General features: G+C 55.7%; 1 protein-coding gene and 1 long non-coding RNA gene across 3 annotated transcripts in view; one reads left to right on the top strand and one right to left on the bottom strand.

The window, feature by feature from the left end:
- Positions 1-111: 111 nt before the first annotated feature.
- Positions 112-8488, bottom strand: LOC127486451 (uncharacterized). The gene is made up of 3 exons (XR_011380566.2): positions 8340-8488; positions 7287-7445; positions 112-4147 (listed from the first exon to the last, which is right to left on the bottom strand). It is a non-coding gene; the product is annotated as an uncharacterized LOC127486451 (long non-coding RNA).
- The window catches only part of TRPM1 (transient receptor potential cation channel subfamily M member 1), a 131003-nt gene continuing 119298 nt past the window's right edge, over positions 3500-15204 (top strand). The window contains exons 1-2 of one of the 2 annotated variants that reach the window (XM_070053538.2): positions 3500-3556; positions 7295-7423. In XM_070053538.2, the coding sequence (XP_069909639.1) occupies positions 7349-7423 (75 nt within the window). In that variant the 5' untranslated portion in view covers positions 3500-3556; positions 7295-7348. Of the gene's footprint in view, positions 3557-6231; positions 6326-7294; positions 7424-15204 lie in introns of those variants that run through there. The other variant, XM_089311190.1, reaches the window with a different exon arrangement.

Raw genomic sequence — 15204 nt, 5'->3', positions numbered from 1 at the left:
CAGGAGCTTCTTCCAGGTCTCCCATGTGGGTGCAGGGGCCCAAGGACTTGGGCCATCTTCTACTGCTTTCCCAGGCCACAGCAGAGAGCTGGACAGGAAGTGGAGCAGCTGGGAGTCAAACCGGCACCCATATGGGATGCCGGCACTGCAGGCTGGGGCGTTAACCCACTGTGCCACAATGCTGGCCCCAAGGCTCCAATTCAGAGCACTTGAGAGGATCACCAAGCAGGCAGAACAGACAAAACAAATCACATGGGAAGTGCTGAAGACACAATGTCAGGAGAGAATAAAACAGTCCTTAAGGTAGGACGAATACCTCCAGCGAGTAAAGAGGGATAGATTTAGAGAGAAAACAACACCTACGGAGATGGATCATCAACAGCCAATTCAACGTAAGGAGTGTCAGGAAAAGTAAAGGAAGTCTCCCAGAAGATCGGATCAGACAAAGTGAAGGAAATTAGGCCTCGATCCAGCAGGCCCAACAGCTGAAGGCCAGGCGTTGCAGAAGACAAGATAAAAAGAAAAAAGCAGAGAAACTGGGGGACGGAGGGAGGTGGGGGGATTTTAGAAATAGTGTAATACCGCTTCCTGGATTTCCAGATTGGGGGCACACATCAAACACCCACACAACAGACTTTTTCTTTTTTCAATTTTTTGACGGGTAGAGTTATAGACAGTGAGAGAGAGACAGAGAGAAAGGTCTTCCTTCCTTTGGTTCACTCCCCTAATGGGTGCCATGGCTGACGCTGCGCCGATACAAAACCAGGAGCCAGGTGCTTCCTCCCGGTCTCCAATGCGGGTACAGGGACCCAAGCACTTGGGCCATCCTCCACTGCCTTCCTGGGGCCACAGCAGAGAGCTGGACTGGAAGAGGAGCAACCAGGACTAGTACCTGGTGCCCCAACCGGGACTAGAACCAAGGGTGCTGGCACCACAGGCGGAGGATTAGCCAAGTGAGCCGTGGTGCTGGCCTAGACTGTTTTTAACTAGAAAAAAGTATTAAGGTGCATCATTTTTAGGTTTTAGTACACAAGAGATGGAGTGATGACATTCAGAGGGAAATAAACCAGTCACGTTCAAAGCCAGCATGAGGGGCCGGTGCCATGTTGCAGTGGGTTAATCCTCCGCCTGTGGCGCTGGCATCTCACATGGGCACTGGTTCTAGTCCCGGCTGTTCCTCTTCCGATCCAGCTCTCCTCTATGGCCTGGGAAAGCAGTAGAAGATGGCCTAAGGGCTTATGCCCCTGCACCTTCATGGGAGATCAGGAGGAGGCACCTGACTCCTGGCTTTGGATCGGCGCAGCTCCAGCCATTGCAGCCATTTGGGGAGTGAACCAACAGAAGGAAGACCTTTGTCTCTGTCTCTCTCCCCTCTCACTGTAACTTTACCTATGTTGCTGTTGATTTCTCAACAATGTTGCAGTGGATTCATTTCTGAGAGGAGGAGCATGGTGGGGGCAAGAGGCGCTGAGTCACCACACAGAACCTGGGAGTTGAGGCAAGCAGCCCGTTTATTTGAGTTAGTACTACTCGTTTATTTGAGTTAGTACAACAGCTTATATAGTCAAGACCAGCCAATCTGGTCAAGGGGCTGTCTATGCCCCAACCAATCACAGCCTGTTGTAGGCAGTTTCCAAAGCCATCCAATCACAACCTGTTGCCAGGCAGGCTCTTGTTGCCAGGCAGTTTCTGAAACCATCCAATCATGGCCTGCCATCAGCCAGGCTCTGTTGTCATATGGTTTCCTCTGTTGTCATGTGGTTTCTGAAGCCATCCAATCACGGCCTGTTGCCAGGCAGTTTCTGTTGTCAGTGGCCATCTTGGCATGACCTTTTCACCTCAGTGGCCATCTTGGCATGACCTTTTCACCTCAGCGGCCATCTTGGCATGACCTTTTCACCTCAGTGGCCATCTTGGCATGAATTTTTCACCTCATTCCACCACATACCTCTCAAATAAATAAACAAAATCTTAAAAAAAAAATGCCAGCATGAAACCATGGTGGACACTGGGTCTGGTGGCTAAGGTGCCAGCTAGGGAGCCAGCATCCTGCATGGGGACGCCTGGTGCAGCTCCCAGCTCTGGCTTGTGATCCCACTTCTGCTCAAGTGCACCCTTAGAGACAGGGGAAGACTCAGGTAACGGGGCTCCATGTGGGAACCCTGGATCTGCTCCCCACTCCTGGCCTCAGCCCCAGCCTGGCCATGGATGTTGCAAGCATTTGGGGTAGCAGACCAGAAGAATAAAGGCTCTCTCTCTTTCTTCCTCTCCCTCTCAAATAAATAAATAAATAAATACTTTTTTTTTTTTTTAAATCATGAATCAAAATGGTACGGCACTTCTCAGAGAGCACTGAGGGCTGAACTGGTGGAGCAACGCCTTTGGTGTTTTGAAGGAAATGATTTCTTGCCTGACAGTTTATACTCAACCAAACTATCCGTCAGATATGAAGGTTGAATAAAATCATTTGCATCTATGTAATAACTCAAAGAATTTTAATTTCCGTACATTCTCGTCAAAAGGCGGTTGAGCACTAAGTATGGAAGCAAACCAAGAGAGAGGGAGCAATGGGGCCAGGGAGCAGGCAGGGGGCTGTCCCAGGGAGATGAGCCCCAGTGCTACAGCTGTGGCAACCAGACAGAAGCTGACGCGTCCCCAGGAAGCAAATGGAGGGCACATGTCACCAATATGGCAATATGGAGACTGAGAGTCCGGGTCAGGCATTAAATGAATTAAATAAAGGAAGATCCGGCAAGTAACAACTCCAGGCAAAACAAAAAGCTGGAAGGGGCTTACAGCAATGTTTTATGAACTGTAAACACAATGTCTCAAAAACACTAGAGACTGATTTACTGCAGCGTATGGCACTATTGAGGGGCATGGCTGAGGCCTGAGGAGGGCTAGCGTGCAGGACCTGGGTCTTTGTTTTCCTTAATAGAAAGTCGGTGAATAATGTCTGAAATCGTGGGATCAGAAAATCAAGTTAAAATCATGTTATTTAGAATAAAGAGGTAAATAACAAAGAAGCAGACGGATGAACTGAAAGTGATTCTTTCTGAGCCAGAGAACGAAAAGGAAGGAAGGCACAGGCATCGGTATTTTTTATTGTGGGTCAAGAAACGGTCTGATGCTAAACATTAAAACCAAAATTGAAACAGGCTAACTGTGTCACATCTATGCTTCCTCTCAGTGTTCACAGCAACATTCATAGGAGAGAGGAGACACAGATAGAAGCTTCTCTATACCCGTATTTATGTTTTGTTTAATGACAAAATTACATCAGAGTGTATACGCTTGTCTACGTCTTCTGCATCCTATTTTCCACAGCATATTATGGGTAGCCTTCCAAAGTAACTGGTATTGACCTCAAGTTTTCGGTGGTTGCCTATTATTTCCTGGTAGGCATCTACCGTGTTGTATTGAGTTATTTCCTCTTCTAAAGGGCGTTGACTTTACTTTCAGGTTTCCCAAAACAGTGCTTGAAAAAATATTTCTACATGTTAGAGCTCTCACTTCGAAGGGCTAGGTTCCAAGAAGAGCAGGTGCCGGTCCAAGGGTACGTGTGGTTTATTTTAGAGATACGGCTAGATTGATCTCCACAAAGTACTCCAGCAATGAACGAGAAGATGCGTTTTGCAATGTCTTTTCTCCTGTGCTCTACTGAGATTTCATTATTTCCTTCACATAGGTCTTCATGCTTCTGCTAGTCTTGCTATCAGGTGTCTTATTGATTATTTTGCAACTTGATTGGAATCGTTTTCTAATTGAATATGCTTGAAGACAGGAAATCCACGGTTTTCTTCTATGTTGAATCAGTATCTGGCAATTCTGCCGAGCCCTCTTACTAATGCTAACAGCTTGTTTGCTGATTTTCCTGGATTTTTATGGGCAGAGAATTTTTTATTCTTCCCTGTGTTTATACTACTTCTCTCTTTCTTGTCTTGCTACGTTTCTGCACTGGTTAGAACTCCAGAAAATGTTGTGCAGTTGTGGGGATAGTAGACATTTTTGCTCTGTCCTTGGCGTCTGTAAGAATGTTTCCAGTGTTTCTCTGTGTCATCTTGGGGAGCCGCTGGTAGACATCTGTCGCGAGGTTAGAGGGGTTGCCTGTGTTCTTCGGTTGCTATGGGCTTGGGTTTGCTTGTTTCTGTGTTAAGAAAGAATGGTTACCAAGCATTGTGAAGGGTGTTTGTGCCTGGGTTTCTTCCTTTTTCCCCTACTAAGATGGACCATATGGTTTTGGCCACTATTGAGATGATCGTGGAGCGTCTCTTTGCTAATCTGTTAATGTGCTTAACTCTGTGGGTGGATTTTCCAGTGCTGAGTCATCCTTGCATTCCTGGGAGAAAGTTGGACCCATGTTGGCCTCATGGTGTGGTTCTTTAAGAACTTCACTTGGTGCATTCTCTATTTTCATTTAATTAAATTGAATTAATTTATGGGACAGGCAGAGAGAGACACAAAGACAGGCACAGACAGACAGAGAGGTCTCATCTGGTAGTTCTGCAAAAACCTACAGCAGCAGGTGCTGGGCAAGGCCAAAGCCAGCAGCTTGGAAATGAAACCAGGTCTCCCAAGAGAAAGGGGGGGACCCAACTCCCTGAGCCATGGCTGCTGCCTCCCAGGGTGCCCTTAGCAGGATGAGCGGAGCTGGGACTTGAACCCCAGTATTCCAGTAAGGGACACAGGTGTCCTAAGCAGCTCAATGGCTGCACCAAAGTGCCCATCCCCGTTGCCACATTCGTGATGAGTCTGTCTCCTTTCACAAATGAACGGGCCCCGCTGCCTTCTCCCGCCCTGGCTTTGATGAAAGAATTGTGCCAACTTCATGAAACCCCGTAGGGAAGGTCTCCATGCTTTTTCTATGGTCGGAAACTTGAAGAAGTGCTGGGACTAAGCCACAGGTCTGGGACAGAGAGGGAGCAGCTGCTGAGGACAGGAGACCTCCACAGAGCCCAGGAGCAGGCAGGAGCCCGGCCGAGGGAGGGGAGCAGGAGAAGCAGTACCTTGGGTTCAGTCCTAAGCCCTGTGGGACTTTAAGAAGCAGCGTTCCTGGCCAGATCTGCATTTTTAAAAATGGACTCTTTTCAAACGGTTGTGAGTTGCATCGACCTTCCAGCTGGCTGGGAGATCATGGTTTGGCGGTGACGGGAGCTGGGAGCCCCAGAGCACAAAGGCATCTCAGGGCTCCCAGGCCTTTGACTTTGTGTCTTGCTGCTGGCGTCCTGAGACCAGAAACTGGGAGAAAGACCAGGTGTGGGAAACAGAGCGGACCCCGGCTGTCAGAGGCTTGCAGCTCTGAGCTGTGCGGGTGGAGTCAGCTCTGACGATGGGCACAAGGAATGGAGCCCTGAGGGCAGCCAGCGCTGCAGGTGCCCCTGGGCATCCGGGTGGGGTGCTGAGAAGAGAGGAGGGCTGAGCAGAGCCATCCATCGGGTCTGCAGCCACTGCAGCCTGTGTGCACGAGGCCAGACCCCGCGGGCGGCTGAGGATTTGTGTGAGGGCGCCAGGAGGAAAACCAGGTCAGCAGGACGACCCTGACCTGCTTCTAGGCCACTGAAAAGGAACCTGGAGAAGGCTCACGCGCGGGGTACGCCACCCTCCCAGCAGCTCTGGCCGGAAGCCCGAGGTTGCCTGGTTCTGTCTGCCCCACCTGCCTTACCCCAGGCTCCTGTGCACCCACTCAGCTGTAATTCAGAGTCTTGGCAGGGTCAGGCCCCCGCCCTGCTCCAAGCTGCCGCTGTCCAGCAGGCCGGCTCCCCTTCTGCCCTGCTCCTCCAGCTAGTCCACTTCCGGAGCCTCCGTGGTCCTTTTCTCCTGCAGTGCAGACCACGGCGTGGGGACAAACCCCAGGCCCTTGAGAAGACTTCCAGGGCCGGCACAGTCGCCCTGTCCCCTCCCCTCCCGTCCCCTCCGCCTTCCTAGTCTTCTGAGAACGCCCTCACCCTGCTCCCAAGCCAAAGACTTTGCCCTGCCACTGTCTTTGCCTGGAAATCCTCCCCGCAGACCCCTGCACTCTGCTCCCTCCCTGCTCTCCGCAACCCCTCCCCCCACCCCCACCCCCAGCAGACCATCAGGCTCAGAACCCAGCACCCCAGGCGGTCCCTCCTCCCCGCCTTCTCTCCCTCCTTGGCACCTCCCAGCCACCAGCCAGCTGCCACGTGCTTTGTTGCTTCAGGTGTCAATCTCTCCTCCCCCAACCAGGCAGCTCCAGGAAGGCAGGGCTGTCACCTGCTGTTCCCCAGTGTCCCCAGCACTGGGTGCATACCACACGTGGCCCATCAGCCCATCAGAGAAGCTCAAACCATGGCAACTCAAAGGGATGGTAAGGGAAGGCAGGTGGCAGGCAGAGGCTGAACTTGCGGGTGGGAGATGTTCTGGGGAGGAAGACCCCCTTCCAAGTTCCTAACCAGATCCCAAGAGGCGGAGGCTGGGTCTCCACTCTTCGCACCTGCCTCCTGGGGTGCGAAGCCAGACGCACAAGTGGAGCGTGGCTTCACTTATAAGTGGACTTGGCCACTTATCCTTTACTGGACTTCTTTTCAGCTCTGGCAACAGGAGCGCACGGCCTTGTCCTCCGAGCCTCAGTTCCCTCCTCTGTACATGGGGTGGGGGGTGCTGACGGAGCCCAGAGGAGAGAAAGGAGGTCGGTGCCAAGGCTGACTCGCATCCAGCTCCCTGCCCCGTCTGTGCCTGGGGCACAGCAACACACCCAGGCCTGCACCACCAGCTGCCCTATAGAGGGGCAAGGCGGGCACCCCAGAAATGGGAAATGACAGGGAGACCCCCCCAGTGCAGCGTGGTGCAGACCAGCACCCAGCAGAGGGTACCCATGACTCAATGCCAAGGCCACAGGGGAGGAGGTACTCAATGATTGCGCGGGTTGGGAGCTGTGATCACCCCCAGGGGCTGGGGCCTGGGTGGGGATCCTGCTCTGAGACTCAGGGGACCCCGGACCACGGGAGGGAGGGGTGAGGCCAGGTGGCTCTCAGCTCTGGCTGTGCGTCTCTCTCAACAGCCAAATCCTTCCTACTTGGCTACCCTTTGCAGCCAGCACTTTCTCAAAGTGGATTTACTTTCAATCGCCATTTGCTAAATCTGCCCCCCTATAAACCTTGTGGGGAGGGAGGGATTAAGCCCGATTACAGATGTTTTAGGAGAGAGCCTGGGGCGCTGGGCTGGAGTCGGCAGCGGTCACCCGCACAGGTTCCACCGGGGCTGTCCCCGCTGCCGGCCTCACCCTGCACCGTGGGTGCTGCTGAGTGGGTCTCTCCAATTCTGCTCACCTGCACAGGGGTGGCCCCTTGCGGCAGGGTCCGGCTGCACCAGCGACGCCCCAGGCCGGCTCATGGGCTCCGTGAGGAAGATGAGCAGCTCCTTCAAGCGGGGCTCGCTCAAGAGCTCCACGTCGGGGTCCCAGAAGGTGAGTGAGCTTTGCGGGCACCCTGCGAGCAGACGGATGGAAGGCCAGTGGCACGCTGGTCTCCAGCTCTGTCACCCGGCCATCGGGTGGGCAGGGGCATCGGCGTGCGGAGCTCCTGCATCAGGCCCTCTGTTTGGGAGGTGACCTTGCATTTCCTGCCGCTGAGTCTGACTCCTGCGGTCTCTGCCGCCCCCACCTTCATGCTCTGTCTGCTCACCTGAGCCGGCAGGTGTGGTGTCTCCACGATGCTGGAGTCCCGCTGGACTCTGCCTTACCCTGGGCTGTGTGTCAGAGGCACTTGGGGGCTCTCGTGTGGGCTCAGGGGCTCAGCTGATGGCTCATGGAGTCACAGACTGGCAGAGGTGAGGGGACAGCCAACGCTTCTAACAGGGGGGCGGCCAGGCTGAGGCTACATGAGGATGAGGGCAGGGCAAGAGGCTCCCCAGAGGCCAAGCTGTGGGAAGGGCCTTGCCCTGCCTGGGGCTGACCCTTGCAGCAGCGCTAGGTTTGGACTCTGGGTGTGCTTTTCCCAGCCTTGGCACTGGAATCCTGAGTACCCAGGGCTTCCTTAAGTGACCATCCGAGTGCAAGACGCCTGCATAGACCACCCCTCACCCTGCTGCCCCAACTGCCCCTCGGCTGGCATGGAAGCAGAACCAGGAGCCTTACCCGGCCACAGCAGGTGCCTCTGGACCTCCCTTGCCTCATTCTGGCATCCTGAGGGCTCAGTGGGGGTCCCTGATTTTTCCGGGGTGCTGCCCACTGTCGCTGTGCCCAGTGGTGGTGACAGACAAGCAGCAGGCAGAGCGGGGTATCCCCCCAGCAGGCACTCACCCAGCACCCACCACAAGCCAGGCACCGGGGAGAGAAGCCAGGCACACAGCGGGAGCCAGGTGACTGTCCGTGGAAAGGTTACCTTCCGGGGCTAGAAACCCAGGGTCAGCAGGCAGAAGCTGCACCACGTGGGCACACAGCTTCCGGGCTGCAGTGTCCCCACTCCAGAAGCTGGGAGGGGAGTCACAGAGGTAGCGTCAGGTATTTGCTAATCTCTGACATCCTATGAGCCTGAAAATGCAAGAGAAAAAGAAACAAAAGGCTTCCTTTTAAAAATAAAGAGTTAAAGCTCTCCTCTGTCAAGCATAGAAAGATACACCCGAGTGACGCCCCCTCAGTCACAAAGCTGATCTACACTCTTCCTGCCAGTCTCTCAGAAGAGGACCAGGCTTTTGTCGCTCTTGGATTTGGTATTTCCTGTTGACCTCCCCCCGCTGCGTTGCCTATGCATGGGGCCCTGATGGGTAGAGTCTGGGAGTAGGGAATTCAACAAAGGAGGAGGAGGAAGCACTCCGATGATGGTCAAGGTTGAAAAAGAGCACCTCATGTACACACACAGCCTCCTAGCTGTTCCTAAGTCCAAGGTCAAGGCTGTCCCCCACTCCCAGGTGACCTCGCCCTGTGCTGGTGCCTGCCACCCTCCTGTAGAAACTCAGCACAGTTAGGTCTTGGCAGCGTAGCTTGCCCTGCGGCCTACTTAACAGCCTCAAGCCAAGTAAAAGTAACACCGGAAGAATGAAAGACCCCACCCGTGGCCCAGGGAGCTACTCTTTAAGGAGGTACTGAAAACTTCCACGGAATCACATGGGTGTGGATTGTTCCCGCCGCCTTCCCTCGCCTACTTGGCCCTCCTTTGAGGTCTGGAGCCAGTTCCCAGCTGCAAGCTGCCCGGTGTTTGCTGAGCCGCACCAGCTGCCCCACGGGGAAAAACAAACGCACATGACGCACAGGTCGGCCACAGGTCCTCCAGCCTGGCCCTGTGCATGTCACAGGCAGATGCCACGGCTGTTTGCCCTCGTTCGTCAACTCTGAAGCTCTTCTCTGGGGCCTCCAAGGACACACAGCGGAGTCCTGATGAAATGAGCAGATGCTGCGAGGAGCCCCGCTGGTCCCAGCAGCCCCTCTCCCGGGAACGGGCTCCCAGCGTCCACGTGGCGATGGAAGACGCGATTCCTTGGCCTAGCACTTCCAGCTCTGCCCACGTTCTGTTTTGCTAGAGGGATGGCACATTTAAAGTCGAAGATCAAGGTCCAAAGCAAAATTAAATAGTGGTGCAGCACAGCGGGTGTGCTCAGAGTCTGCCTTAGGAAGACGCTGGCGCACGTGGGCACGGGAGTATTCGTGGCAGCACTGCCTGCTGTGGCCAGCAGAAAGCAACCCCGTAGCCCACGCGTAAGGTGTGAATCAGCTTTTGTTTATTGAAACGACGGACTACTATTCAGCACTTGAGTGAACCAAGCCACCTGTACCTACAGGGATCAATTCTAGAACACACTGTCGAATTAAAAAAGAAAAAAGCCCTGAAAATATGCCATTTAGAGAAAATCTAAAAGACGCAGGGAGTCCTAAATAAACACCTGTATTTCCCCAGTGTGGAGGTGGTTAGCTTTCATTCTCTTTCTCTCCCTCCCTTCCTCCCGCCTTCTTCCTTTCAAAAGAGAGAAAACCAGAAGCAGGTGTAGGAAGGCATAACGCCTGGGGTTTTCTTGCCTGTCGCATCAGTCCTGTCTGGTTTTCCTGGGAGTCTTTCCCGATGAAATCAAGGGGATGTTCTCACCATTGACAACTGTTTTGACACCTTTCGAGTGAGCCATGATGAGTGGACGGGCCGGTGAACCATGGCCCCCCGAGGTGGAGACTGCCCCACCTAGGCAGTGCAGCCTGCTGCAAGGCTTGGGTTGTGTGTCTCCTACTCAGTCCCTGGGTGCTTGGCTGGCCTCGTGTGGCAGGCAGGGTTCCCCTCCACCAAGCTGGCCCTCCTGGCTCACAGAGCAGCCGCGGCAGCAGGCTGGTACCCTGCTCAGGGCTAGGCAGGTCCCAGGGGCCTGGGGTGCAAGGACCAGAGCTGGCTCCTGTCAAGGTCACGGCACCCCTGCTGCTCAGAGCGTGCTGCTGGAGCCCAGGAGCTCCGTGTGCACCCACCTAGCCTGTGCTTGGACCCCAGTGTAGAATTCCCTGTGCGAATCCTAAGCAATTCCTGTCCCAGGGATGGGGGACTCCGGGGATTCCTCACCCTGGTAGGCGCTCGACCCCACCATAGCCCCACTGTCTTCTTGGCTGTGTGTCGCACTTGGGGAAAAATTTGAAATCTGATTATAGCATGGGGCTGGTTATTGTAAGACTTTCAACCCATTGAAGAACAATGCTTCCATACAAGGCAATACAAATGAAATGCTGAAAAATGAAATTTGAGACAGACACACAAAACCCAAGCCCCAGGGTTTTTAATTTGTTTATTTGGCTTAATTACAGAACCAACAGGCATGCATTGGTTCCTTCATTGCGAGAATTGGGTCTGGGCGCCAGCCCTGGCCCTCTGCACTGGGGTCCTGGCTGGGGGGTGACCGTTCCCAGCTGCAGGCCCCAGGCCGGCTTTGAGGATGAGGCTCTCAGAGGCTCTGCACATCTCATTCGATCCTGTGTCCAGCCCCAGGACGAAGGCACTCCGGTCCCCTTTCAAGCTGAGGACGATTCTCAGAAGTGGGGGCCTCCATCTGAACCCACTGTCCCCCAGACCCCACACTCGCAAAGGTGCAGCTCTCAGGGCTGTGTGCGGGGCTGCTGACCGTGCCTTCTGCTCCACGTCTTCCACTGTGTATCAACTGTAGCCTCAGAACCAGCCCTAGACCCTGTGCCCAACCTGTGCAGAACCCTGAGTGACAAGGCCAAGGGCCCAAGAGTCGGGGGTGGGAGGGAGGGAGCATGGAAGGCTCTGAGCTTGAGGGCCGGCCAGCCGGCCAGTGAGCGCCGCCTTCAGCCAGTGACCGCAGCCTTCAGCCAGTGACCACAGGTCTGCCCGAGGCGGCGTCTCATTCCCTTGCATTGCTTGCGCTTCCACTCCTCCCACTTTTAGCCCATTTGCTCTGTGCCCCATTCTGCAAAGGCCTCAGAGCAGGCCCAGGGGGCTGGGAGAGAAGCAGGAAACGAACCAGGCTCCTTGGCTCCCAGGCCATTGCTCGCTGTAGGGCCAGAGCAGGGGCGAGTGAGGATACTGAGACAGGGACTTGAAGTCAGAAGCTGTGGAGACCACCCTGGAGGGCAGCACCCGGCCTGGCTATGTGGGGATGTGGCACTGGGGGGATGGCGTGAGCAGGTTTGATAAGGCCTGAGTGCACGCTGGGTCCAGCCAGAGCTGTCACCCTGCACTGGGCTGCTCTGTGCGGAGTCCCCTGTGCCCACTCAATCACCTTCCACAGGGTAAGTGCTCACAAAGGGAGCACTGTGCCCAGGAGCTACAGGAGAACGAGACGGGGAGACCCTTGGAAGGGGCCCTGCCACTCTGGGGGAGGACTGGGGCCAGGAAGGCCCTGATGAATTTGGCCCGAGAGGGGTGGACAGGGGTCCCAGTCCTGCGTGAGAATCTGAGGCACTGAGTGTGGCATAACCGACCGAGGTACCCTCTGTTCAGAACCTCCCAGAGGTTGGTCCTCAGCCTAATCCAAACCAGAGGGACCACAGAGCCCCCCATCAGAGACCCACCAAGCACATTTGCACACTAAAGCTCTGTAAGTCCTGCAGGAAGGGGACCTCCATGTAGCTTGAAGAAACCCCTTCCACGTAAAACCCATCACCACATGTGGTGTCCCCCAGGGCTGCAGGAAGTGCAGGCTTGGGAGGTGGCTCCCACGGAGGACGTGGAGAATGTGTTGTACTCCAGAATTTCCTCACACCCAGCCCGGGGGATCAGCCAGCACAAGCCCAGCGTCTTCCAGAACAAACAGACTTGACTGCTCAAAGTCCCTATCAAATTGTCAAGTGCACCAACAGAGTATTTCTAAGTTCCTGGCAGCATGCCGAGGCAGTAGAGGGAGTTGCAGGTGCACGTGACGCATCCTAGCAGCCAGGGCACCCCCAGGACTCCGGGCGCTGTCTGTCCAGCTGCACAGGCTCACAGGGACAGCGTGTGCTGCTTCTGTGCACGACGTTAAACAAAGCCAGTATGTGATTGCAGGAGGTCTTGAAAACTTGGTTTCTTTTCTTTCTTTTCTTTTCTTTTCTTTTTTCTTTTTTTTTTTGACAGGCAGAGTGGACAGTGAGAAAGAGAGACAGAGAGAAAGGTCTTCCTTTGCCGTTGGTTCACCCTCCAATGGCCGCTGTGGTCAGGGCGCTGCGGCCGGCGCACTGTGCTGGTCTGAAGCCAGGAGCCAGGTGCTTCTCCTGGTCTCCCATGGGGTGCAGGGCCCAAGCACTTGGGCCATCCTCCACTGCCTTCCCGGGCCACAGCAGAGAGCTGGCCTGGAAGAGGGTCAACCGGGACAGAATCCGGCGCCCCGACTGGGACTAGAACCCGGGGTGCCGGCGCTGCAGGCGGAGGATTAGCCTAGTGAGCCGTGGCGCCGGCGAAAACTTGGTTTCTTCACAGCAGCAACAGAACACACATTCCTGGGCGCCATCGGAGCCGGGATTGCACTAGAGGTGGCTCCTGGGACCAGAGCAGACACTTTGGTTGCAGGGACTTTGGAAAACGGCCTTCTTCCCCTCTCCCCTCAATCTGCAGCTGATGGGGGCCTCGCTCTCTGGCTGTTCTTCACGTATTCCCCAATCCAGCCAAGCCCCCAGGAGCGGTACCCAGCACAGCTGGCAACCTGAACGGCTCCACGTCCTCCCTCCCACCCCCTCCATCCTTCCTCTTATAGGGGCCTATGTGGTACTTCTGGGAGTACTTCCTGCTTGGCCTCCCTAGCCCAACTCCAGGTCTTGGCACCTGCCCAGGGTCCCCGCGGGTGCCTCCCAGGGAGAGATCCGTGATATGACTATCAGGCCAATCCGCTGTTTTCCACCTCAGCTCGTCCAGGCTGGTTGTGGCTTCCCCACGGGTACCATGTTCACGCTCAGGGTCCGGTGCCTCTGAGCCCTCGGGGGTGGCCCTCCACTCAGGGAACACACCTCAGGGCTATGTGTATGTGGGGAGGGGCCTGGCACTGTTGCCAGGTGTGCTGCGGGGGCTGCCCCAGGACCACAGGGAGGGGAGGCAGCAGAGCCCAGGGTCTACAGACCCACCTGGGGTGGGGCCCGCGTGCTGGTCCAGCCCCCTCCTGCTCCTCACGGCCGCCAGGGGGCACTGAATGTGCTGAGTGGCACCCCAACAGCACCACGGCTCTGAGACTTCTCTGGGAGGTCATTCCCAGGCGCATGGCTCGCACAGCTGCTCCTCTGTCGCCTCGCCCTCGCTGGCTTTCTGGTGCAAGGTCTCCTCATCCTCCCCTCCCCATGACACTGAAAGCCGCACCCTCCCGGCTGACTCCCGTCCAGCACACGGTGGGCATAGATGGTCTTCCATCTGTGTAATCAGGACAGAGCGAGGGTCGGCTGTGCCTGAGCCAGGCCACCCCAAGTCCCATAGTCCCTCGCTGGTGCAAGGAGAGGGTTTGCGTGTGGGACCTCACTGGCCACCCTGGGCTTATTAACACCTTTCAAAGGTCAATAGTCTGGAGTCTTGCTGCCCTTGCACCTGCTGTTTGGATGATCCGTGTCACCTGAGGCTCTTTGGGTCACACAAGTTGTCTCATGGCTTTGTCCCCTTGTCAGACCCTCAGGGTTAGCCTGGGCTGCCGCTCTTGCCCAGGCACATGTGTTGTGAACATCTGGGGAAGATAGGACACAGGGCAGCCTTAGCAACCCCCTGTCCCTCCGGGCTGTCCCTCTTCCTGGCCACTGCTGACATTTCTTGTACTGGTTCTCATGGTGCCGCTGGCCACCACCACCGGAAGACAGCTCAGCAGCCGCCCGCCTCCCTGGACTCCTGGGCCCCCTCCTCCCCTTCCAAAGCAGCCTCCTCCCTGGGAGTGTGTCTGCCTTTTTTTTTTTTTCCCTTATCCATCCATCTGTGTCTTTGGAGACATTCCCTTGATTGCACACAGGAAGGCAAGTGTCTCAACACAAGCCACATCTCCCTGAGTGACACCAGATGTTCTGACAGTGGCCACACCTGCTGCGGGGCTCCCTGGTACCCTCAATACTCAGCAGCAGCTCATGGGAGAGCAGCATGGAGTGGCAGGAAAGAGCTGCCCCACTCCTTCGTCCAAATCCCAGTGCAGCTGTTTGGCCGTGGGGTATGTGCCTTCTCATGGAGACATTCGCGACTTCCTGTATATTTTTTACCACTGAACACAGTCTTGCAGCAATTCACAGGTTTAACTTGCAAGTCACTGATTGCAAGGCTCACACCACCCTGCTGTGAGTGAGTGAGCAGTTCATGGAGACGTGGCGTGGTCCCTTATCCCTGTTCCCTGCATGCCCACGGTGGTGTTTCAATGGAGACAGACACCTGTCACCCTGCACAGCCTTGCACTGCAGCACAGGGGGGCCAGAACACAGCAGAGGGACTGCACTGAGCACAGGAAGGAGGCGAGGGAGGGAGCCACGCTGACACCTGCGGGAACAGCCAGTGCAGGGGTCTGCGGGCAGGGGTGTGCCTGGGTGGATTGAGAGGGGGCGGGTGCAGAGTGGGGAGGAGAGACTGCACCACTGGGGAGGGTGTGTGGGGCAGGTACCGGGGCCTGTCAGCTCTGTGCGGCAGTGCACAGAATTTATGGTTGGTTTTGACCCGTGATGACGTCAAAAGGGCTTTCCAGGAGGCCCCGAGACTGGGGATTCTTTGTGGGTGGGGGAAGTGGAGTTAGTTGTCACCCTGGCGACATCTGCCCCGGCAGCAGCCAGGCCCAGCAGAGCCATCCCCATTGGCGGGTGAACGCGGATTCACAGGCGTTCCCCCCAGTGCTTGGCAA

The sequence above is a fragment of the Oryctolagus cuniculus genome, chromosome 12 (genome assembly GCF_051225735.1).
Source record: "Oryctolagus cuniculus isolate XC-2025 breed Fujian yellow rabbit chromosome 12, ASM5122573v1, whole genome shotgun sequence".
Classification (NCBI taxonomy): Eukaryota; Metazoa; Chordata; class Mammalia; order Lagomorpha; family Leporidae; genus Oryctolagus; species Oryctolagus cuniculus.
This window is presented reverse-complemented; position numbering and strand designations above follow the sequence as displayed.